Raw genomic sequence first — 26,871 nt, 5'->3', positions numbered from 1 at the left:
AAAAAAGATATTTTATTGGAAATAATATTAAATTTAGTATCTCTAATAAAGGAATATTAATAATCATGTCCAAAATCGCGAATAAATATCAAAAAGACAACCTCTGATTTTAAGCGAAGGAACGAAACCCTCGTGTTGAACGTTGTAATTAGTTTGTCATTTGTAACGACTTCCTTTTTACGATTTGACAATCGTTCGCGCGCGCGCAAAATAAAAAGAGCCGATTGGAGGGGAACAAATAGCGGGAATACATCGAGCGCAAAAAGCGTTAAAATTCCACATCAAAGTGCGTCGATGGCGTCGATTAATTTTGTCGTGTCGTGTCTGCCCGCTCGCGATAAACGAATTTTCATGGAATTTCGGTGTACGGCACTTTCGGAGGAACAGCGACGAGCCATTATAATTTCCATGAAAATCGAACAGACGCCGGGGAACGATCGCTTTATTTCACACACGCACACAGACCCACACAACTCCACCCCGGATATAAATTTGTTCCCAATCATACTGCAATTTCTGTTTACTCAGTTCTTACGCCGCTCTGCGTTCGGCACATTGACAGAAGCATATTTAACTGTCGCATTTTTATCGAAATTAAATGACTTTCAATAGGTTCGGGCACACAAACAGTGATAACAACGGCATTAATTTTAGTATAAATGTTGATAACACGCGTATCGCAGAAAATTTTATACGACAATTTTGTTACACGAGAGATAATTTATAAAATAATTATTTATAAAATTGTTTACATGAACGGCAGATAATTATAGCAAAAATTTTATATAATTTTTTATGCATAATTCTCTTCTTAGTAATTTTAATTTCTCGTATATAATTCATTATTATTATCGTTGTTTATGTCACCTTTATTATTGCGCGCTCCCGTTATAATTTTTGTTATTGTCCGATCCCTTTATGGAACATGAATATGGCGGCGAGCTTGAAAGCAATTTGTTCGCGCATTCCTGGGCGAGTGTGCGTTGGCGTTGGATTAAATCTGAGGCCAAGCGGGCATTAAATTAGCCGTTGAAAATTAACGGCACGCCATTTAAGTATATTTTAATTAATCCGAGCATAGAGAGACTACACGCGCCAGCTTTGCATATTTTTTTACTAACCCGGAGTTAATGTAATTGGGCAAAACTTAATGCGCCTCTCAATTAACCTCCGGATAATAAAGCGCCGCTTTGTAATACCTTTCCATTCGTAGTCAAATGTAAAATTAAGTGTCCGCGGGTAAATAAAAGATCTACTGGTGTACGTAGAACAGTAAGAGATATTGAAGCTGCCATCATTCGTTATTCTGTGGAAATCCGCTAGAAAATTCTTGATAAAGCTCTGGAGAAATGCGAGCCGCTACGTTTACAATTTCGCACAGTATAGTGTCTGCTTCTTATGGCAAAATCTGCATAATGATTTGTAATGGCTTTTCGACATTAACATTGAGAGAAAAAAAATAATTATTACTATTTTTATTATTTCAACAATGCAAATTATATAGCTTACTCGATACTATATTATTGTTATCAACTTTAATATGCATATAATCACTATAATCTGTGATTTATGTATAGTAAGTCGTAAGTCGTACTATACTATAAATATAATGAAAATTACCATAATTGAAAAATCTATACACATAAGATTATTTTTACTAATATTATAGCAATAATATAACTAATGATAAAAATAAAAACTATAATTATTTTACTATTAGGCAATTATAATCGCAAATATATCAAATAATTTTCTCTCAATGTTAAATTACAATGATAATCGCTACTGTCGTACGTGTATCGTTATAATTTATCGTCGAAAAATTTCTCATCTTACACACAATACGTATTTAAGATTTCTTCTCGATTTTCTTCTTTTAAGCCGCGAGATAATAGCATTGGTAAAGAGCGACAATAAACTTACCTCTGTCGATGCCCTTTCCTACCATCTTTCTTCATCCCCTTTGGCTCTCTTCCTCTTACCACGGGAAAAATCCTCCGTTTTCCCGAGTAACCGGAAATAGTTTCGGAGGTCAAGAAGAATAGGACTTAGCGGGAGGAATGCAGAATCAGCATCGTCGAGGTGAGAATAGAGTGAGGGTGCTCTGCGCGCGGGCCAGAGGCTTTTCCGATCGTTCAAGTCCACCAATCGGTGGTGTTCCGTCCGGCCGACGGTATTTATTCGACGTGCCTTTCTCGGGGAAAGCTCGCCAGTAACCGCTATTTTAACCCTCTCAACCCTCCGCCGACCCTTCCTTTCCCTCAATCCTCATGTTTCTCACGAACGAAAAAGGCACGGGAGAGTCTACGTGCTCAAATACCCATGAATTCGTGTGTGCGTTTACACGTGTAGGAGGTATTCGCCAGGATCAGTTTCGATAGTGATTTATTTAGGGTAATTCAGCATCAATCAAATTTACTTTAAATCTAAGCAAAAGCATTAACATTAGAAACGATAATTAATATATAAAAATAAAAATTTATTTAATAATTTGTTTTATGTTATCGTGAAACGTACAGAATAAGCTGTTTTATTATGTTATATTATATATAATATTTAAATTTAGATTAATAAAGATATTGTCGACTTTTTATTGCTTATTATAATAAAGAACAATTAGTATTTTATCTCTCTTATTATATCTTTCATATTAAGTAAAATTAAAGTGGTGATTAATTAAGTTAAATTAATTACAAAATTGATAAATGCAAGAAATAGATAAATGCACTAAATGGTTTTAAAATTTCTTTATTAATTCAGAATTCTGATAATGTATTACGCTAAAATGGCTATTAAAAGTTGATAATCCTTATAGCTATTTAAAGATATTCAATTTAACGATATCGCTGTATTTCAAGTCGTACTACAAAATTTTTTAACTTTTTATCGAGTTTCCACATATAAATTAAATCCAACAAATTTTGTTTCACAAAGCGGTGGAAATTTTCCAGTTTGCAATCCTCTCTGTTTTCCCGCGCCCCTTCTGGCGGAGTAATGACTCTTCACCCTTCGATTACTCGATTCCTCGAAGCTCTTTCACATACGGTGCCTGCAAAACCGCGACTGCATTGAGGGGCTCGTTATTAATTAGAACGCGAGCCACTATCGGTCCTCAAACACAGACACCCGACGTTCCTCCATCCATAATCTTCTCTCGGACCTTCCTCTGACCTCCCGCCTCCCTCCCTCTCTCTCTCTCTCTCTCTCTCTCTCTCTCTCTCTCTCTCTCTCTCCCCCTCTCTGTATTCCACTCTTCTACCGTGATGTCCATCTCACTCTCCGCGCGGAAGTGGATAGTGCATCAGCAATGCTAAGCAAACTGCGGCTGGAACGACGGATCAAGAGACGATCGTGTACGTGTTCGTTTGCCAGCGGCAGTGTGCATGTGCGTACGTGTGTCAATACCCGCGCAAGTGTATCTACACGATGGCATAGATAGGTATAGAGGATATGGTATCGGCACTTTTGCGTTTGTGTGTACCTACAATGGATACGTGCTCTCGTAAGTTCTACCGAGTTTCAAGACAAAACGTTGATATATTAGAGTCAAAATAATTTAGATAGTTGAATATACTTTTTTAAAATTAGTGTTGGGTTAGGTTTAACTTATTAGTATTGAAATATATAATATATTATATACAACATTCAAACGACAGTAAGTTTGTCTTGAATTGTTTACATAAGAGTGGAAAAACGAAACAAATTATTCCGGAGCATTCAAATTTGGCGGAAAACACGTCGGTGACGCATACGAAAATCAAATTCGCCGGTCATTCGAGTTGGGAAAGCGAATGAGGTAAAATCCGGAGAAAATCTCCGGCTCCGTCTGGATGCTTGCAATTTTAATGTGGTCTCATTTCCGTCGTACCCAATTAAGCCGTAATTGAATTGCCAAGGAAAATTAATTTGTCGGTTATGTCCTGGCAGTGAGGTCTTCGAGGTCCACCGGTTCTAATACTTTCAGCAATTATGCGTAAATTTGCGTAAACAACAGCAGTCACATTATTAAGGGACTATCAATTGAGAATGATTTTCTTTTTAATGGGATAGTATATTTCAATAATCGATTCAACATTTAGTTTACGTTTGTAATTAATTTTTTAAAGCGTTTTTATTATCCACAAGTGTGCAAATTCCATTTTCAAGTTTTTCCGTTCTAATTATCCTACGATCAACCATTCTTGTAATTTATTTTAATATAAACTGTATGTATTCTGATCTAATTTCTTTTATAATATTCTAACTATTTTAGTTTAATTACTTTTAGTTACTTTGATTTAATTTTTCTTAATATAATATAAACGTTTAATTCAAGCCTTAAAAAAATTATAATATATTTTCGATTTGTACTCCGTGAAAAAAAAAATGACAATGTTTGAAGGAACACAATTTCTTTCCAGAATAAGTTTTAATTTAGATTCTTCATTACCCCGCGAGATTTCAGCTAAAGACGACGTAAATTGGTCGCGAGAGGATAATAAACGAATATTGCGACGATCTCGTGGCGATAATTTTTCCTGCTGGACACGAACAAAGCTCTCTATTCTCTTTTTCCATTTTCTCAATCGTAAGTTCCCCTTTAAGGGGGTATCTTCGGTCTATTCCGGCGGAACCGTAAATACGCGGACAGGCGACTTTAAGAACGATATCGTAACGTTTCCACTCGCTTGCGCGGAAGCGTTGCCGAGCTGGCTAACACTAGCTTTTCTCCCGCCATCGCGCATTCACCCTCCTCGTACGAGGTGAGAGATATACCTCCTAATGTGCTTTCCATTAGGGTCGGCGTCACAAGGATGTAACAGCGGATATACAGGATGATCGCATCACAACAGGATAATGGTTATAACTACGAGCAATACGTACAGTAAAAGCTGATGTTCTCCGCATCTCATAGCACGGCGAAACTGCGGGCACATCCGTTTTATCTCTCGTTTATACGTTTTGATTTTATTCGCCATGTTATTTTTATAAAGCGTACGTACGCTTTTCAAGAGCGAACGGTTACAAATGTTAATATCTCTCGTGAGAAAAGACGGACGAGAATAGTAGGTATTAGGGACAATAGCTTAGGCCCTGCGCACAATAGAGCACATATTAGGAATGAGAATAAATATTAAATATTAGAAATCAGAATTAGAAATAATAATTAAACGTAACACACAATGGGGAAAAGTATATAAAATGTAAGATATAAATATAGGAATATTTCTATATATACATTTACGTATCTTAATATTGTGTCGGTACCAATTTTTCTTTTGCAGGAAATTATGAAACACACAACTTCTTACTTTAACAAATATACCAAATCGGAAAAGTATTATTTTTTTATAAATATTGAAATAAAATGCAAGATCCGTATTTAACTGGAAGTTTTAAAGTTGAAAAATTTTAATGAAGGTTTCTCTGCATAAAGGCAATTCGTATGACAGCGACATTTCCGGAGAAAATCGTAGCCATTCCGGTAACATATTTTAAGCCGATTTCAGAGGATCGCAACATTTACGAATGCGCCACCCCGACAACCCGTACACCTCGCCATTCCTCCGCGCTTCTCAGCTGCTTTCGCCTCCGCTCGCAGTTCGCGCACAATTTGAGTTTGAACACGCTTGAGTTTTGTTGTCTGTCTCATTTAAGCATGTTTACGACTCCATTATTTTCCGCCGCTTTCGAGTAGGCTACATTTCTTTTTCACGTTTCTCACGTCGCGCATCGGATGAAAATGGGGAGAAATGTGTCATTGCGAGTATTTCCCGTTGCGATACATTATTAAGTTACGTGGGAATTTTTCATATTTATTTTTACCGATGTAACGCAATTGAAATGCATGTTTTTAATACGGATAAATTATATTTACGCACATTTTTTAACTAAATAAACGGAAGTAGTATTTTTCCCTTTCCTTTTTAGAATTAAGACTCTTAAAGTTTCTTTAATAAAACCTTTGTGACTTAATACATATAATCAAATTAGTGATTAAATTTTCATAATCTCAATTTTACTAAAGTGATGATCTAAATTTTACTAGAGAGGATAAGTTAATTTTATAAAATACTATAATAAACCCAAAATCATAAGACCATCGCAATCAATTTAAATTATAATTAGAAAATTAGAATATAAGACAAAAATTCTATACAGGTAGCCTAATAAGACTTTAATTTGCAGAATTATTGGCCATTAGTATCGTTATACATGAAAGAGCAATCGCGCTCGCCCTATAGTTAAAACCGCAATGTTATGCTTCTGAAATTCTAACAACGATATATTACTAGGAACTCAAATCCGCAATGCATTGCAAGAGCGTCTCATTCCAAGTATATTAATTTATGCGTTTAATATGTTATATATGTTCAAATAATGCTCGCAATAATAGTATTCAGTTTCGACCTTAATTCAATTTTAGTATTATTATATACGGAACTATTGTCGATTTCTTGAGATAATAATAATATACATACATATATGTATAATTATTATAATAATTATAGCTTGCCATCATAAATTCATGAAGATTTTCAAGTTAGAAGCAAGCAGGATCGTTTAAAATTTTCTTGTTTCTTTCATTGTTCTATTAATCAAGACGTAACTGTATGTGTGTGTTTTTTTTTTGTGCGGGACATTTTTTACATGAAACCTCTCGTCCCGAAATTGTTTACCACTTTGTTATTAATTTGCCACCTATATATACACCCGTGCTTACCGGGAATTATTATTTTACTACCGGCATAAAGATTAGGCGAAATTATCCGAGATGATTTAGGACGCGATCGCGAGATCTCTTCCATCTCTTGCGCGCCGAGCTCTCCCGCGTGTATAGCTGCGAGTGGATAGAGATATTCCGTGTTTAATCTTGTTTTAATCCTTGGCTTCCCGATGAATGTACAGTTGGGATTAATGCTCGTGAAAATATCGCCGCGATTACACTTATATTGTGGCGGGCTCGTAAACAGAAGTATGGCGCTCGATATAGCTCCGCGGCTCTGAGAATATTGAATACAAAGAGAGAAATTACGTGTATAGCTATATATACCGTATACCGTTTTGCAAGAAAAACGATAAACGAGAAGTCACCGATAAACCGAGAGATAATCGTTCGACAAAAAGTAAAGGCAATTTAGAAAAATTGACGAGAAGGAACGAAACGGTGAAATAGAGCGAACTTCAGATTTGAATTTATGATATAGGTCAGACGTCGCGCGTAGGTTCGTCGATATGGTGGGAAGGAAAGAATGTGGAAAGATACGAGAAATTTCTCTCTCTCTTTCTCTCTCTATCTCTCTCTCTTTCTCTGTCCGTGCGAGATATCCGCATGCGAAAACACACAGGAAGGATGCAAAAACTCGTACATCACGTGTTATCGCTTCTTTTAGGAGCCCGACCGGACGCAAATCAAAGCCGTTCGATTTATACTCCACAGTGAGTATTCAGCTCGGTTACAATGGATTTATATCCTTTAGCTATGTACACTTTTTTTTCATCCGCCTATACGAAGGCGATGTTTGATTATGCAATTGTTTCACTTTACGCCGGTTTGCAAAGCTATATAACTAGGAAAACAAATTTAATACTCCGTAATTCAATAAATTATTCTTCTTTAAATTCTTTGAATATATTCTCTTTCAGGTGTTTACACTCGCGCATGCAAACATACGTGGTGTATATAATAGAATATATCATACATATTGCATGAATAGAGAAGTTTGAGATTTGAGGTTTAGAAAATGAAAAATTGAAGCACTCCGACCGGAATATCTAAAGTGCGAAATTGTCTTAATTCAATATCTGTCTTTATTCCGAACAAAAGACGTTCATTTTTGCTTGCCGATAATTTCTCATGGGCGTTTCTCCTTATTATCTCTAACGGAATCGTCGACGATGCAAATCGAGGAAACGTTCCCGCTCGGGGAGACGGGGAAGGATCGAGGAAAGGACGAAGTGACGCGCCGCCGCGCCGTTCCTTCCCGCTTGATAACTCTTCTCTCGACTCGTTCGCGCCTTCCGAACTTTTCCGACCTATTCGATCGACCTTTTCCCTTCTCCCATGGCGTTTGGTATTCGCTCTCGGCCGTTTAATATTTCTCTCTTTTCGCCTGATTCCACATTGGTACCCTCGTCGTAGATTGCGCGAGACGTCTCTCTCTCTCTCTCTTTCTCTTCCTTCTCCGCTCTTTTCGCTCGATTTCACGGTTGCCGCGACACGGAAGAAAATCGGCGTCGCAGCGCACACACCGATAAGACGCCAACGACGATTGTGATGTCTGCGGAGCATTGAAACGGATTCGAGAAAGAAAAAGGAACGGGGAACATGAATCTCCGATTCCAAGATTCTGGGACATTGAATTCTTTTAAACTTCCAGTGTTTTGCATTTTTAGACCCTTTAACGTTCTCGGAATTGTTGATCCTTATGATTTTACGATCCTTGAATTTCCGAGTGTCAAAACTTTCGAAGACCGTATAGCTTTATTTCACCGTATAGCTGGTTAATGTCCATTAGTATTTATTATCTGTAACGTTTCTTTGCTTTTTTTAGTCGCTTAAATATCAAGATGCTAAAAACAATTGCTTCGTGCATAACATTTGCGTTTTCCATATAAAATACGCTTGAACTACGTCGCCAACGTTCAACGGTCGCCACGTAGAGAGTTTTTTAATCTGCCGGGATAAACTTTCCGATCGGATGTCGTACGTCGGCTGAAAGCGACTTCGTCAGAACTTCCGGTCCCTCTCCTTGTACGTGGGGGATGTATCTCCTTATGCCGCTACTTACGCCAACTTTTCCGGAGGTTTAAGGAGGCCGAGGACGAAGTTTGATCCTTCCTTCACCAAGAGAAAGAGGCAGGAAGTCGCTTAAGATTAATGTGCTCTTCTTAGGTTGCTCTTCTACGACTTCAACGCGATTGCGATCCTAACAAGAGGCAAACTGGCAAGTTTTGATTTCAATGAAACTTGGAAAATATGTAGAGTAGGTAGTTTGTTAGTAAAGAAAACTCGTGCCAAGCTGTTACGATATATCGAAAGATATTTTAATATATTATTTGTAATATTACAAAATACTTTTTGTGTTATAATGTATATACATAAAACCGCGCAGGATCTCGCGTTTTACTTCTTTTATTATTAGCGCAATATACATATATTATGAATGACGAAAATAACTTTAATCATAGATTTCTTCCCTTTATTTTCTTTTTCATTGACGAGTGCCATTATCTAGAGCGGAAGAATATCGTACTTTTTTTCATACACGTCACGAGCAAGATAAACGTCAATTGTACAATAACGTAATTGTAGCCGATGTCTCGTTCCACTTGACATCATGCTGCAGTTATATAGAAAGAGTTCGACTACGTCGTCTTTTCTACGATATTGATTTCTCTCAGTCTTTAATTTTTCTTTTTAGTTCATTGAAGTATCTTCATAATCAATTAGCAATTCTTTACGCATATTTGATAACCCGGGAAAAATTATACATATATATAAAATATATCCATATATGTTTTCTTTTTTTTGTATAATTTTCTGTTCGTATATACCTATACAGAAAAATAATAACAAGAAGAAGATTAAAATAATTTTTGCATTGTTTTTTTTTAATAAAAAAATTGAAGTTGAAATGAGAAAATGAGAAAAAATTGCCCATATAAATGTAACAATTGTATATAAATATGATTATATATAAAATGTCGTATAATGTAATTGCAATTTTACTTTTTGTAAAAAATATAAAACTTATTTTCCTGATTATTTTTTAATTATTTTTCTTATTATTTCTCTTATACTGTGCTTAACTTAAACTCTTCCAAGTTCTAAAATCTTGGATCGAGCTTTAATTGCTGAACTTTCAAATCTTAAATCTTGAATTATTTAAATACATTTTTTTATAACTATAAAATTTACAGCATGTTTATTTTCTTAGAACTTATAATATTTACTTTTCCTCGTCAATTATTATCGCAAATTGAATGATGATATATTATATTATGATATTATATTGTTGATGTTATAATATAAATTGATTGTGTGATAAGAATTGTTGATACTATAAATGACATAAATGTGTTGCATGTGCTTGCAGAATGGACGAGCCAGTAGTGAGAGCAGCGAGGACGGGGCCGGAAGTAGTGCGAGCACTTCGCGAGGAGCCGGGAGTGGATTCGGTCTTGCCGCTGGATGCACCGGCGGATGGCGCAGTGTCTTTGGTGCAGTTTCAGGCCGGGAACTTAGATTGTATGAGTGCGCGCCTTGGAGCCCAGAAGCGTGGGCTTCGCCGAGCATTACCTGCCCCCTCATCGCGACACGGTAAGTCTTCTGCAGTATTTACAATTTTAAACGAACATTTACTTTTCAAATTTTCTTAATAAACGACGAGAGAACTCGAGCAAATACTTTTTCTCATGTTTCCTATATTTAAGAATAAAACGAACTAAGTCATCGTATATCGTATATTACATACACAATCGATGAAGATTATTACGATAATTTAACTAAAGATGTGCGACTCAAGGATTTTTGATGTTGAATCAAATCGAATCGAAGCGAATCGAATGATTTTGAATCGAATCGTTGGAATATAATTTTCAATTAACAATATAATTATTATTAGGTTGAATTTTAACACGTGGATAATAGGAGAATATTTTAATATGAAAAAATAATATTAATTATATGATAATACCGTACTTTTGCCGTATTAACCGCAAATCTAATTTTATAAATATGACAATATACATATGTGTATGATTTGCATTCGATTCGTCTAATTGAAATTGTCGAATAGTTCGCACATTTCTAAATTTAACTGAAAGCACGATCCCATATCGATAAATAAATAATAACGTTTATTGTAAAACTCACAATGTGTTAGTCTTGGTCTTATTTAGAATATCTTAATATTCACCTCGATATTTGGTATGTCTTTGTTCCCGTATCGGTGCTCGTTCACTTACGAACCGAAGTCGCGTATAATAATCCGCCATCGGCGTCATTAACACGACGATTCACGTATCGCGCGCCCGTTCCCCCGTATCGACTACGGACTACGGGTCGAGAAAGCGGGAACGTGCTTACGAGCGAAACGAGCCACGTATCGCGTCGTCAACGAGCACTACGACCGGGCGTCACGTTGTAGCACGTACGTCTCGTCGATTTCACGTCGGCGTGGCATGGCGTGAGACTGCTGCCGTCGTACAGGTTATTGGGAAATTAAGCGTAAAAAATTCACCAGCATCGCGTGCAAGAAAGTAGCTCCGCATGACGAGCCACCATCTCCCGATGGAGCGCACGATGCAACAACTATAAATGCAGAGCTTCCAACATTTTGTCATACCTAGACTCTAGACCGAGAATTCTGTCCGCGAAGTGAAGCCGGAAATTGACACGAGAGAAATAGGTCTGCTGCCTCAGTAGTTTTCTTACTTTATCTCACAGCAAAAAGACTGTCGCTTCATTTTCTGTCAATTGTACTTTTAATATATCAGGCGTAAAGTACATCAGGAAAGTTAATTATTTATCTATAATTTTTTATTTAATTGGCCAAGTATACAAGTGATTTAAAAGGCTAAATGAGCAGCTAGTGCGCAATTTGTTTTTTATTAACCAAAGGCAAATTGTATGGCTGAAGATGATAATTAACACGGACAAAGCGTTCCGGGAGTTTATTTTAATAAAAGGTTTGGCTGCGCAAAATCGGTGTTTTGGGTCGCATTTGCCGTGCTTATTCACGTGGCTATTAATATTTTATAATAAATGAGGGATTTATCTCTCATCTGGATATCTGATGGATTTTTCTTCTTTAATCAAAACTTTATTTGGAAATTTTTTCTTAACGTACATGAATATATTGGAAGTTTTTCGAGCTACACAAACATAAAAATTTAAAATTTAAAATTTCTTTGTAATAACATTTAGTATTAAATATCTGAAAAATATAACATCCAATCCTATTTTTGTTAAATAGAATTTTACTACAAATAAACAGAGGAAATTTATATAAAATTTCGTAATAATAGTATAATTGATAATTTTTTGTTTATCATTTTAATTAATTTGGACGTGTTTTATATATAATCTGCACATTCGCCAGAAAGATGAAAATCGAGATATAGGTATAGGACACATCTACTCTAACACACACGCTCTATCCCCTCGCATTCGTATGCGGTGGTACAGTCGGAGGATTATCAATGAGGCACGTCGGATTACAGCAGTTAGCGATGTTCGTTAGACCGCTATTTTAATTAAGACTATTATACATCCGGCCGACTGTTCGCGTGATGTCATTGTGATGCTCGTTACGTGCGCGGCTCGCGAAATCATTTTCGCGTGTGTCTCTCTGTGTCTCTGACGATTTCGTTTTGTAATGTGCCGATGCGCGACATTATACCGATACTAATCACGAATGTGTCGTTTAACTGCGTGCGTAAACGTGATCCGAGCTTTCAACGGGCAACATCTAATTATTCGCCGCGTTGGCCCGAGTCGCCCTGAATGGGCGTTGAAAGGATCTAGTGGCGGATGGATCAGTGAAACTATATCACCCGTCAGCTTTATATATGCCGATTATACGTATGCATCTAGGTAATGTACACGTGATCGAAAGTACCCTCGAATATACGGATAGCATGCCACTGAAGATATCGTGGGCGCATCTTTGCGAAATTGCGTATAAAAAGGTAGCGATGCTGGATGTATCGCCGAAGTGTTCGAAATTGGAAGAATTGGATGGTACTTCGGAATGACGGCGTAATCGAGACGGCGTAATCGAACACTTCTGCCTGTGTTTTCTCCGCACCGATCGTACCCTCTTATGTGTTATTTATATCGTAAAAGTCTGGGTCAAATTTGAAAGAATTAGTTTATTGCTAATTCACGAAATTATTTTTATTTTGGATTTTTTTTTTTTAATGAGGGGAAAATCGTTGAAATTCAATTTAATCCAAAAACATTTTGAAACAGTTGTAAACAATTCCAAAGTTCAGTTTTTGTGAAACTGGTGATTGTTACGTTCTATCATATTATCTGTATATCGATAACGTTAATACAAGAATTCCATCGGAATGCGGATAATGAGATTTTGCACGGACGAGTGAATCGGTTTAAACCGATGTTTAAACAAATACACATCGATCGAAACGTTTATTAATTCCGCGTAACGTCCTTTCGCAATCATTGCGGCCATGCTACACGCACTAATCACGATTGGTTTCGGGTTTTCATGACGAATTGCCGGGATTGGTAAATAACTGAGTGAGCAAATATCTCGGCAGAGCATTTGTCAATAACGGACTGAAATTAATAGGATGGTAATACAGATTAGATCATGTGTTAGAGATATAATATATTATTGGCTTGTGACATCGTGTCGAATCAATATTTATTTTTCGTCAGATTGTCGGCAATAAAAATTATTTTATTCAGGACTTTGTTTTTATAGTAAAATACGATAGACGTTAATAAATCACGAAAGTTAAATATATATGGATATATTTTAATCCTATGAATTGAAACTAGACAGAGTCCTTATCTCTTTATTATTGTGCATAATATCAAATTAAAATCAATATACTCACACAGCATCGTGGCCTAAAGGCGATACGCATGTAAATTCAATTAAAAGCCTGTTTGTTTACCTGAACGAGCGATTCTTTCGAATCCATCAGCGATGCCGTTCTCGATGTGACAATATTACATTATCTTTAGGACGTCGTTTCCGCTATATTTTTTCCAGTGTATTTATTGCGACGACGTACCCGCGACCCATTTCCGTTCTTTTCCCATCTCGATATCGGCGATACAATCGATTACAACGTCTCGCTTTCCTCCCGGACGTTTACCCACTATCTGTCTGCTTTATTTATTTATTTGCACACTCGAACGGATTGCGATCACCGCTATATCGTTGTATTAATATAGGTTCAAACGATCGATTTATTTAGACGTTTTGTTTATTTACTGCATGCGGATGTTTAGTCAGCCAACTTTGTACCGCGACCAACGTGAGTGGTCGAGATCAGTGTCGGGTTACGTCACTGATCTCGACCACTCACGATCGATTTTAGTTACGATTGTTTTCGAGATGTTCTGAAATATCGTCTGCGTGAATATTTTCCAAAAATCTCGACACTTGAACTGGCACTACTGCAAAACTTCGCAATTAGAGAGAGAATATTTTTTTATGTTGTTTGAAAAATAATACAAAACTGAACAGTTCCGTTAATACTTGCTTTTAAGCATCATTTGACGCCACTCAAGCATCTTCGCACGTGTAACACACGTTAAACAATAAGTAATAAAAAATTTATTTCCTGGAAATAACTGTCATCAAGTATTTGCCACTTTTCTCGGAATGTTTCACGAGCCCGGATATTTCTCTGGGAAATAATGTTGCTGCTTTTCTGCAGAAAACGCTGCTTCAATTTACTGCCTCAATCGTGAATCTCATTTACGGGACTCAGCATCGCGGAAAGCGGCTTACAAAAAATTTAAAGGAGCTTTAGTTTTAAAGCTGACTTCGAGATAATTTGTGTCGCGAACTACACGCGAAAGTCCACTTTAAATCTCGACTAACTTGAAATTCTTTGAGCAAAATCGTTCCCGCGTCGCCGTTCAGGAATAATCTCTTGCTTCTTTAAACCGTCCGTCGCCGTGTTGCGATAGAATAATTAATCGTATGGAATAATTAATGGATTTTGGCTAATGGTTTTCCATTCCACTGAATTTATGTACTCCAAAATAATAATTATGAAAGATAATAACTTGATTTTGGTGAACAATTCTCATAATGTCGGTTAGGTACATTTTGTTTCAGGACTAAAGATAAGAGAGTGCAATAAAAAATAAAGCAGAATTGTTTAATTAGCGTGTGTGTGTGATTTATATTAATAATATTATAATAATTTAATAAAAAATTAATTATAAGTGAAACTTTGACCGATTCTCGCCAATTTTGTTGGTCTTGAAGTACAGTTATTCGCTTGGAATAGTAAATTCAACATACTTAAATCGATAATCGATTTAATTTTTTGATGTTAATAAGCATCCTTTTAATTTAAGTGAAAAAAAGTATAAAAATTTACAAATATTATTAGGCTACAACAAATCAGCCCGACCGAAGATAGCATATAGATATTTCAATTCACTTAAAAGAATTACTGTTGAGATACGAACGGATATATAATCCGAGAATAAGAAGCATCAACCGACACCGTTTACCTTCGCTAACTTTTATGTATGTGCAATTTATTTCATTTTTGTCCCGTTATTTGAAGAGAAATATTATCACGAGTGGTACTTTGATGTTGATGAAAATATTGAAAAATAAACTTTGCTTCTCCGCTATGTATAAAACATTAATGAGCCTTGTTTAATACGGCGTGACGAAAAAATAGAATGTCGCGCGGTGTTACGAATATAATAGCGAGAGGCGGCATGGAAATTTTCATATAGCGACATTTTCTCAAGAGCGCCCCGCTCAAAAGCCGCGTCCATTAATCCGCGAGGAAACGCGGCGCTTCATTATTTACATCCACAGAACTTCGCTTCGCGGTCTTGCTTACACGGCGCGCGCCGTCGCTCGCCATTTAAACTGTCGCCGCGTCCGACGCGGTGATTAACCGAGCGGGTGATCGTAATTAACGGCCCGGCACGACGCCTACGAAACTTAAGGACCGTGACCGTGCAATCTTCTCGGATCACGAAGCACACCGCAAGCCGCCACCGCCGCGCCGCGCCGCCGTGGCTTATTTCGAGAGAGAAAGAGAGAGGGAGCGCTCATTCACTTTTGATTTTGAAACATTTCAATATGTTCCACTAGATTGATTGATTGATTGCACTGAGAGAAAAGTGTTTAGTATTTTGCGACTATAATTGCATATATAGTGAAATAATTATAGTTGGGATTTTTATTTTTAGAGTTATAAAAATAACCTATTATTTTTATTACAATATATTTATATTAATATATTTATAGACTTACTACACATAGATCACAGGTTATGGTATATAAAACCATGTACGTGGTTGAATAAATGCATGTTAAAGCTATGACAACCATGACAATGTAGTTGGCACCAAAAATAAGTAAAAATCCTAGTGAACTTGTAGTAACTGCAACTATTTTTTTTCTCAGTGTTTTCTTAAGTCATTTCAATTACAGAATATTTTATATTTTTTAAATCCTCGAGTTTGTTCTTTCTTGCATAGAACCGTCGTGATTTTTTACACTTTGAAATCTCGATTTACATCGCAGTTACACATGAAAATGATTATTACGACATACAGATAAAGAGAAAACCTTGTTTTCCTTTTAAAACATTTTCTTAAGCTCATACACTTCATGAGATCAGAAAGATAATAAAAGCACTCGGCCCCGGGTACTCTCCTCTTTCTTTTATCTTATTCGTGTGACAACCTCTTCGTATCCCGCGCGTATCTCGTATTTTTCTTTCCGCGTTCGTATTTGTGGATCACATACGTGCTCCGCTCGACGGTTTGTTTGACAAGGTTGCCAGGTTCTGATGATTAATCGCTTGCTATTAATTGACTGCGAATCAGAAATCTCTTGCTCCACGTTGCTGTTGCATCTTATCCTCTTTCAACTTTCCCATTATATGCTTATTGGAGCTCTCTTTTAGCAATTTAATGAATGTTTTCTTTTTAAAGTGATCGCGTTCTCAATTATATAAGACCTGTAATAAACGATGTTAAACTTATAACACAATGAAACGTAGAAAGCAATTTATCACACAGCAGATATAAGAGTAACATAAAAGTTAAAGAGTTAGAATTGATGAGAAGTATGATGTGAGTGTATTTATGTTTAAAGACACATAAAGAGATATTTTAATTAACTAAAGTTAGAATATACAATTTTTTAGGTCTGCCAAATAAATAATCATTTACAGATTTTTGGGGAAAATTCTTATGTCTGATATTTACATTAATTTTGTATACGTCATATTGTGTAATATCAATCAAATATTGAAGCAGATTAATTAAATGTCTACGATAAAAAGCAACAGGCAAGTATATGAAGTAAATAGAAAATTTGGTTCACCAAGAACCGAACGATTCTGAACGTTTCTATTTACTTGATATTCTTGCCTGTTGCTTTATATTGTAGATTTTTAAACGACTTGCCAACAATATTTAATTGATAAGCTATAAGTGACGAAAAATAAGTCGCGTTTAGGACTTGCTGAGGACGTGTCTTTTCCGCGTTATTCTTACCCGAACTGGCTCGTCCTGGGAGAAGAGTGCGTTAAGCCAGTGTTAGTTCAGTGTAAAAGAAACTTTATCGTGCCTGTCAGCCGCGAGGTAGACGAATGGCGCCCTTAGCACCCTTATCTATCTGCAATTTTTACGCTTAGTCCCTCTTCTCTACCCTCCGTCTCATCCTCGCTCGCTTTTTTTCTTCCTTCCCTCTTTTCCCCGGCCTGCATTAATATCTTCCAGAAGAAGCTCAGCTCTAATCCGTCAAATCCGAAAAGCCCCGCGAAATAAATGTCTACAAGGTAATACACACGGACGGATCGATACAGGATGTGGCAAGATTTGATTCGAAATTTTTCTCGAAGGTGGATCCTGTAATCGATACATATCGTATTGAAAGGGAGTTTTATCTGATTTTTTGTTCAGTATTTTGGACAAGTATATTTAGCCTTTTTATTAATCAGAAGCAAGCTTTCTTTTTTTCTGATATTTTTTTAACTTTTTACTATCTGTATTGTGATACGATTTTTTTTTAAGGAATGCAGATTAATAACAAATTGGGGGAGGGGGGATCGTAGAATTAATTTTCGATTGTGTCACAATTTTATGCTCAGTAATCCAAAAGACAATTAATTATAGAATTTATTATGTATGGGTGCATTTTTCAATCTTTCTGGCTTAGTGTCATGTCACGCAATGTAATGTATACCTACATTTATTATACGATACACGTGTCACATACACCCGTCGTGTTCTACGGGTACATTTGGACATTTACAAGTTTCAACATTCGCTGTTTAGATACGTGTATATATGAAAAGATCTTTTTTTTTTATCTTCACGGCATATGCGTTTATTTATTATCGGTAGGGTGTGCTGCGTGACCATCAATTCGGATTAGCCCCGCAGCTCAACAGGAATTTTCAAACCACTGTCATTTTTTTTCGCACCCCACTGCAGATTTATGGTATCTATCGTGTTCAGATAGTATGTGGTTGTATCACCAGAACTGGTTGTATTACACGCGCATACGGGACAAAAGGCAATCACACCGCGACACTCTTTAAATTAAACAAAAATGGGTGCGCTTGTATAAAACATTAGATTTAAAAATAAATTGTAGGGCCTTTTTTTGTTATAAAAAAACTAAGTATGTCGTTATTTTAATGTTAATACAGCACTTTTTTATTTCTTTGTTTTCTGTCAATCGTTCGTGCTTCACAGAAAACAGCGCAAGGTATGTTGAGATATATTGACCTTAACAAGATCTTCTAAGCAAGCCGGTCTTTCATAATTACGAACTATGCATTTTTATTCCAATCCAATATCCTTATTTCTAACCTTCTTCGTGAATAGTTTAAGAAGATCGGCGAAGCGGATCGACGGCACCATTTGCCGCTAAGTGCTCGATTGTTGCGAGGTGATTCAACATGCAGGCGCTTCGGCGGGAAATCAATTAGCTCTAAAAGTTTTCCGTCGGCGAGCTTGATGAGCGGACGACTAAAGGAATACCTGACGATGCAAGGAGTGCTGTGCATTCAACTCTTAAACTACCTAGATAATTTTTAATTTCCTTCTGCCCCGTTCTCCACCTTTTCCCATCGCTGAGTAATTCAGATCTAATTAGCTGCTACAAAGAATGACACCCGCTATTCTCATTTTTAATTCTTCAATTAACTGCCGCGGAAGGACGTCCCTGCGGTGTTTTTCGCTCCCCCCCCCCCCAGTTCAGCCGTAATTATGGAGATTGCAGGTAAACAGAATTTCTGATTGAGGCTGGAGATGAGACGTTGCATTGCTTATTAATTCGCTGATATATTATTTGACCAGTAATTTAATGGCCGCTGTAATATCTTTCTCAAAGATTGAAAATGTTATCTATAATATTACAATATTACAAGTTTATCACATTAGGGTAACTGGGGGGAATATACCAGTGTGTGGGAAATATGCCACTCGTTATGTTTAACAAAGCTACGGCTAGGAGCGTTGTTGTAAATACTGTGAAATTGTTAAAAATATTATATCTGACGTTTTGCCCAAGTTTTACTTCCTGTCAGTATTATAGTTTTTATGGGGTAAGTACAGTATGACAAGTATGACAACGTGCTTTTTAGAATTTTCTTAGTGTTTTATTGAAATTGTACATAATAAAAATATTCTTTTAAAATATTGTTTTTAGACAAGACTGCCCTTCTAAAGTTAAATTACTATACATATTTGTAGATGTGGCATATTACCCTCACATGGGAGTAATATGCCACTTTTGCAACACTTTTGTATTTCTTTCTTTTTAATAGTAAAGAATCAAAATATTTCATTAAAACCATATATAAATAACAGATAAAAGAAGGAAAAAGAAGACCAGTATGCAAAGATACCTCAAAAAGAAAGAGAAATATGAAAAAAATCATTTTTTTTTAAGTGTGGCATATTCCCTCGAGTTACCCTAATACTATAACAATTATCTGTAATATTATAAAACTACACTATCTATACTATATTATCTACAATATTACAAGTCTATTACGAAACATTTTAAATTATTTTCCCAGCTCTAATCTTAAACTTAAGGCAACTAATGATGAAAAGTAAAGTTACTAAAATGTTGGTAAGTTAAATTGTACTTTAATGCGTTTGAATTATGACTGAGTAACAATAAATAGTAAATACAATTTCTTTATAATAATACAATTTTAAGAAAATGGTGGTTTCCTGAACAAAGTAATTTGCATTATTTACAAATGTAGGACTTTCTGAAGCAGATACGCATAAGAGACTCCACGATACGCCGTCTGGGATAGAAAGTTGGCAAGCTTTGATATTCCTTGTTTTTCTCTCTCAATAAAAGTAAAAATTTTTAGAGTAAAGGCGAAAAGCGTTTTGTTCCATTTGCGGATTCACATTGTGCCCGTTTCTTCATCCTTTTCACATTCACAGAGATTGTTTTTTTTTGAAACCTTTAAAATTCTTGATCTAGGGATCGTTGAATCTTTCAGATTTTTATATTCAGCGATTCTTTAATTTCTATGCAATCTTCAATCTTTCATACATTCTAATTTTATTATCTTTATTTATATTAATAATATTTTATTTACAATTTTTGTATTTTACTGCTGCTTTTTTATGCTGTGCTATCGCACGTAGTCTTTTTATAAATATTTGTTGCTTATAATGTATTTTTTAAATTGTTATTATATTTTTATTTTTCTGAAAGACGAAATATAAATCTATTCTAATATAATCCAACATAATTTCTCTGTCACTTTTTCTTTCAACGTCCGTTTTCCATCTTTCTTTTGGATTTTCTTTTTCAACTCTTCCCCCCCCCCCCTATCTCTTTCTCTCTTTTTTTCTCTTTCACCTCCCCCCCCCCCCGCTCTCTCTCTCTCTCTCTCTCTCTCTCTCTTTCTCTCTCTCTCTCTCTCTCTCTCTCTCTCTCTCTCTCTCTCTTTCTCTCGGTGGCACACAAATTCTGTTTTTCCCCAACATTCTCCCCAGTTTCTCCTCTTCACGATGTCCGGTGACAAACGGTCGCCTTTCCACGGCAGCCGGAAGAAAAGCCCGTTCAAAGAGCAGGGAAAACGAACGTTGAAAAAAAAAGCGACGGACATTCCGCAGGGAGAAATATTTTCCAGCGTTCGTAACTCATCGAATCTTCCGCGTCACAGAACTCTCGCTGCAAAGAAAATCCACTAACAGCGAATTGACTTTTAATTTATTTAAGCATTTATCATTTATTATTTGCTCCTGCTTTCGTTTATTTTACAGTTTGTTTTCAGACACATGAAATATGTTGAGTTTGAGTGAATTAAATTTTAATCATAATTTATATAAGAAATACGAAAATACAATTCATATAAAATATTAATAATACAAAATATTTGTAAATACGAAAATTTATATTAAAATATGAATTATTACTTAAAAGTAATCTATAAAAATTATTACTATTATTATTTTTAAAATTATGTTTGTTTTTGTCTGGATATTTAAATATTGGAACTTAATCGTTATACAAATTTTTTATGTTGGATTATCTGTGTGATATGTTTGTTTTTTGTACGTAAGTACGTGCGCGTAATTTTGTATAATAATTAATTTTTAAGTACATATAAGTATATTACTTCTTGTATTATTACATATCAAGATTTCTTTTATCCTGCGTCTTTAGAATGTCTACATTCTTAAACGTAATATGTCTTTACCGTGCTTTTCGCGTCGGCTTAATAAGATTCATAATTGTCTGCCGTAGTAAATTAAAGGCCATAGAGATAGAGTCGGCTAGGCGGATAAGGGCCAGATAAGAGCGGCTGAAAAAGGGGTAGGGTGAGGCCGCGGGGTAGAAGGGCGGTAGGACAGGATATGAAAGATGAGGTCCCGATAATCGAACGGTGAACTGGATCAATTAAATCCTCCGGGGTAGACATTAATTATCGAAGGTGTCGTCGACAGTTTCCGATCGCGCGTGCAATCGAGGTACGATATTCGGAACGAGTTCAGGATTTTGCCCGCGGCGCATCCTCTCCCCCTATCCTGCAACCATCATCCCTTCGTCTCTCTTCGTCCTTATTCCCCGATTGGCCCTTCGGCCTCGTTCGAGACACGTAAGACGGCTTCTTATATTGATCTCTATATACATATATATATGTATACATATATCTATATATGTATTGATTTCAGTTGCGTAACTTGTTTCAAATGGATGTGATGCTAGCAAAATATCGATAAGAATTAGTTTTTTTGAACATTTTTTGAATATTTTATATACAAAAATAATACTAAATATAGTTTAACTAAAATTATGAGAAGAATATCAAGAAAATACCTATATTTATCTCATAATTGGCATTATCTCGCTGTTATCATATATCCTTGAATCCTGCATAATTTTGTCGATTGATCTCGATTTACAATCGCGCGCGAGGATAAATTGCGTATATAATCCGTAATAGAGGTAAATGTGAAGGATATATAAACGCCAGTGTTGCGCTATGACACGAATCGAATTATTGATAATTCATAGTGAATTTCGACGCCGGATGATCGGCAAATATAGTCGCTGCGACTGAACTAATGGGATCGTGCCGAAAGTCGATACTCGTCATCACGAGATCTCGCGCGTCTTAATCGGATTTTATCGCAGATTTTCCGGGATTTAATATTCCGCGCTATTTCTCGTCACCGAACGCTGCTATTTTTTGACGTGAACGATATTTTGGTTATATTTTTATGTATATATGCATTGTAAAAGTTGGTACAAAATTTGCTTAATTTTTGATTGAAGTAATAAGTACTGAAATAATCAATATTTTATTTTGAATATTATTTCAATTTTAATACTAAGTGTAATAAGAAAACTTACTAAGAGCTATTAATAATAAGTTTTAATGCTAATTTTAATAAATAGGTATAAATTTTATATTATCGATTAATCTATAAAATCCTTATATCCAGTCTTTCTTGAATTCTAAATTGGAATAAAAATAAGTAAATATGATAAAGTGTATAGATATAATCAAAATTATTTGTCGTTTAAAAATTAGCGAAATGTTATAACCATTTTCATTTAAGAAATATATAAATGATACGTTTTAATAACTATATTTTAACTTTAGTCTTTAAAACTGAAAGAAAAGCAGATATTTTTTAAGTATAAACTTATTCTTTTCAGTCAGAATGTTTTTCTTTTCTTCCATTTGAATCTTTTTCCGGGAATATTTCTGTTTTCTGTCTCTTTGAATGTATTTTTTATACACAGTGCTTCGTAAAGTAGGCATCAAGCTTTAGAAATATATTCTTTTATAAGTCAATTTTGATTAATTTTTCGTAAGTAGCGCGTATAATTAAGTTTGCAAATAGATAAGAGGACGTATTATCCTTTATAGTTAATTTCTTTGTTGTATTTTAAATAATTTACAGCTTTATTTTATGCATATTATTATCAAAATAATACTGAAAATGTTAAAATTTCAAAAACTGCGCTAAAAGAAAATTTATCTCTAAATCTGTGAAATAATATGCAAAATGTTACATCAATCTTCTGTCATATGTTTAAAATTGTATAAAATTTATCATAATATATATATATATACATATGTATAAACTATTACTGCTACAAAGACTGCCTCCTGCAAATACGTGGAAAAATAAAGCGCCCCGAGCGAAAGTTATGTATTGCGTAACGCCGAAAATGTCTCGTTGCATTATTTTATATCGCGTTAAACTTTCCCGCGCATCGCTGTTGTGAATTAACGTCAGCTTCATTTTTAACGATGAGCCCGGGTGTTTTCGAGCGGCTTAAATGTGGTGTCAGGCAGTCACGCTGTTTGAATGATCGGTGATCCAGCTAAGCCTCGTTTAAATTTTAAGTGAAAAAGACTAGAGGGAAACGCGCATCGATCGTTCGTGGGAGCTTACGAGCCCGCGCCTCTGTTTTTATCGTGTCCGTTATATACGGGATATATATGGGACATTTCGAATATCATTTTTTTTTCTTGAACAAAGATACTGTATAACGAAGTAAGAAGGCTGCTTGTTCCCACTTCCCACTGTCGAGGCGGATAAATTGACGTCATTTATATTAACATAAGATAAAAATATATCGAAGATGGTTTCCTATTTAATGTTATCGGAGGAAGAAATTATAGGGAATTGTATATAATTGCGTGTTTGTTTCACTAACAAGTCAATGTTATTTACATTTCCGATTAAACATGCGTATCGCGCGTGTTTGGTCAATAATAAAGCAATACAGATAATAATAAATTATGCACAATAGAACAAATTTATTTACGATGTCACTCCATACTGGGTTAATATTTAACTATTTAGTATACTTGATTCACATTCAATATCCGACCATCTATTTGCCTTTATTTAATATAATTATAAAATTTATTAAAACCTTTAATCGTGCATTTTTATATACGTTATAAATCTTAATGCTGGAATTTATTGAAATTTTTGATGCATAATGATCGTCCACGTTTTTTTCATTAAATAGAAAATTTAATCAATATATCGCACGAGGGGAAAAAATTTTCCTTCGAGCTTCGGGTTGTCGCTATTAATCATCTTCTTCTTCCGTCATCAAACATTCAGACATCGTTTTCTTGAAGTTTCCATTCGATGGGGCGAAAGAAACGAAGAAGCTGAAAGACACGTGAAAAGAGCGGAACATGTCGGGAAGTTTTATTTCCGGTCGACGGGGCCTGTGGTGTATCGGGCCCGACGCGAGCGAGAACGCGAAATGGCCGACTTAAGGAAGTTTTACTGCGAGACAAACCGGAAGTGATTCGGCTATCCCCGGGGAAACTTTCTTTTCTTCCTGCGGGCTTTTTCGTCGGATTACGACCGCCGACGAACATCCATTCTCGTTTAACGCTTTTATTTACCGTTTGCGGCTGTCTCTCCAACTTCCTCCCGCTTATCGGAATTTTCTCCAGTCGCGCTTTGCTTTTTGCCGTTGTCTTATTTTTTTTCTACTGTCCCGCCGAAGAGCTCCTCGCGATAATGCCAATGAATATCCATTGCGCCGGGAGAACTCAAATTATTTCGAACCTCAGCCAATAATCAAGGATCTAGCGACGTTAAGATCTGTGTTTGGATCAGATAATGGATACGAATACATTATTTCCAACAAATTTGCAAGACAAATGCTTAAAGGATAGATTTGAAGTTTAAAGATAAAGATGATCTAAAGATGATTAAATATTTCAAAGATTTATTTTCTTAAATGTCGAGACTCAGATATCGGATGTTTAAACAATAGGGGTATTCAAATATGTTAAAGTTTAACGGTTTGACAGGTTATGTCGGGTTAAAGTCGAGTAAAAAGTTAATTAATTAACTTTGGGCGCGCTATTCTTTAAGGTTATGCAAAATACATAAGTGACTCATTAACCTATCACATTAATCTTTGGGTTAAAAGTTTAAAAATTAACTTTTTACTCGACTTTAACCCGACATAACCTGTCAAACCGTTAAACTCTAACTTATTTGAATACCCCTAATATTTCTGTTCCCCAAATTCAGAAATAATATTTCAGCCGCATAATTGCTGATAAATTAATGTTTCTTTTAATCCCTCCTACATCTCTTTAAATGCTCTGAGCAGTATAATTTGAACAATCTAGATGCTCTGCTTTGTCACGGAATTTCAACTACATCTCGATGCCAGTGGGCAATCATTATATAGCATCGGAGCGAAAAAGGCCCCGGCGGCGGCGACCGTTAGGCATGTCGAATAATGTCGAGGGCCACGGGCATTTTTTCCGGTCCAAGTGTACTATTTTTTTACGTCCGTTCTGTCCTCTATTGCGTAGGGTGTTCTTTCTATCACTTCTTGTTTTTCCTCTTTTTTTTCGAGCTCGCCAGTGTCCCTCGGAAAAATCTATAAATCTAGTGCACGGGCTCGCGAACGTCAGGACCATTCGTCAGCGGGCAGATTGGTGGGAGGGAATGGATTCGTGGGGGGGGGGGGGGGACCGGGGGGTGCATACGTGGCCGAACCCGTGTCAGGTGAACACTGCAGCTTCGTCCCACATGCAATAAAGCCGCGACGATTTTACGAGCGAGGCGAGCCGGATGACGAGGTAATTTACCTACCCGCTGGGAGAGAGAGAGGGATGAAGGGACGACGCGGGAATGAATCCATACCCGTGACTCGCTACAAGGCGCGTTCGATCGTTTCGATAAAGGTCGGGCGCTTTTTACCCGACGGCCCCCTAAGAGCGATGTCACGTGATTTTCGTACCCCCGCGGAATCTTCAATCTTCATTCTATCATGCTTGGGTATCGATCTAATGTAAAAACCGCGTCTAACCGCGCGAGATGCACGCTCTCTAAAAATCAAAGAGTGAAGAGTGATATAATCTCGCTAGAGCCGCTCTAAAAATTTGAATGAAAAATTCACTTCTACCTTATGAGAGGGAATGCCCGCATTCCGCATTTACTCAATTACAAATTAGAGTGACAACCCTCTCTTTTGGAATGACTATCCATAATCACTCTAATTCTAATATATTGGCGAAACCACTGTATGAGATTTAGAGAATGGAAGGAGAACTTCAATAGTTTTGTATTAATTTTTAAAGATTGATACATGTTTAACGACTTTCATAAGAATCTGTGGGCTTAAAAACGACTTGAACTGAATGATTTCAGGCTGGTCTCCACTCCCACGCGACAGAATGAAGCAGCGAGCAGCAGTAGCGGGTCGACTCAACACGGGGCGACGTTCGCGGTTCGGGTTGGCACGATGGACGGGGTAGTCACGCATCATTTACGAGCTGAAACACGAAGAGATCTGGCGGCCTGGGCAAGGGCGATCGTTCAGGGATGCCACGCGGCCGCTCATTCCTTACGGGAGTACACCGTTCGTGAGTAATCTTACATATTAACTATACACTTGATCATTAATAATTTTAAAAAGAGGCTGATTCTTTTAGATATTTGAAGTAATTCTTAGTAAATTAATTTAAGAAGGTTAGGAAAATTTGGAAAATAAAATTGACAAATAGTATACATTAAAAATTGTGTGGACGAGAGACGGAAATGCGTAGCGTCAAATACTTGAGGAAATGGTGAACTCGAGTTCCTTCGATGTTAGTTATATAGCGGCGAATGATAGTCGACATCTACTACTCTCGTCATTT

At 36.2% G+C, this 26,871-nt stretch overlaps 1 protein-coding gene across 1 annotated transcript in view; it reads left to right on the top strand.

Moving 5' to 3' along the window:
- LOC112468444 (beta-1-syntrophin) overlaps nt 1–26,871 on the top strand; it is a 214,253-nt gene that overhangs the window by 184,393 nt on the left and 2,989 nt on the right. The window contains exons 5-6 of the mRNA XM_025037627.1: nt 10,080–10,303; nt 26,381–26,595. Of these exons, the coding sequence (XP_024893395.1) occupies nt 10,080–10,303; nt 26,381–26,595 (439 nt within the window). The remainder of the gene's footprint in view (nt 1–10,079; nt 10,304–26,380; nt 26,596–26,871) is intronic.

Source organism: Temnothorax curvispinosus, unplaced genomic scaffold (assembly GCF_003070985.1).
Source record: "Temnothorax curvispinosus isolate PA1 unplaced genomic scaffold, ASM307098v1 QBEX01018473.1, whole genome shotgun sequence".
NCBI lineage: Eukaryota > Metazoa > Arthropoda > Insecta > Hymenoptera > Formicidae > Temnothorax > Temnothorax curvispinosus.
Note: the sequence above shows the minus strand (reverse complement) of the source record. Positions and strands in the feature narration are given on the sequence as shown.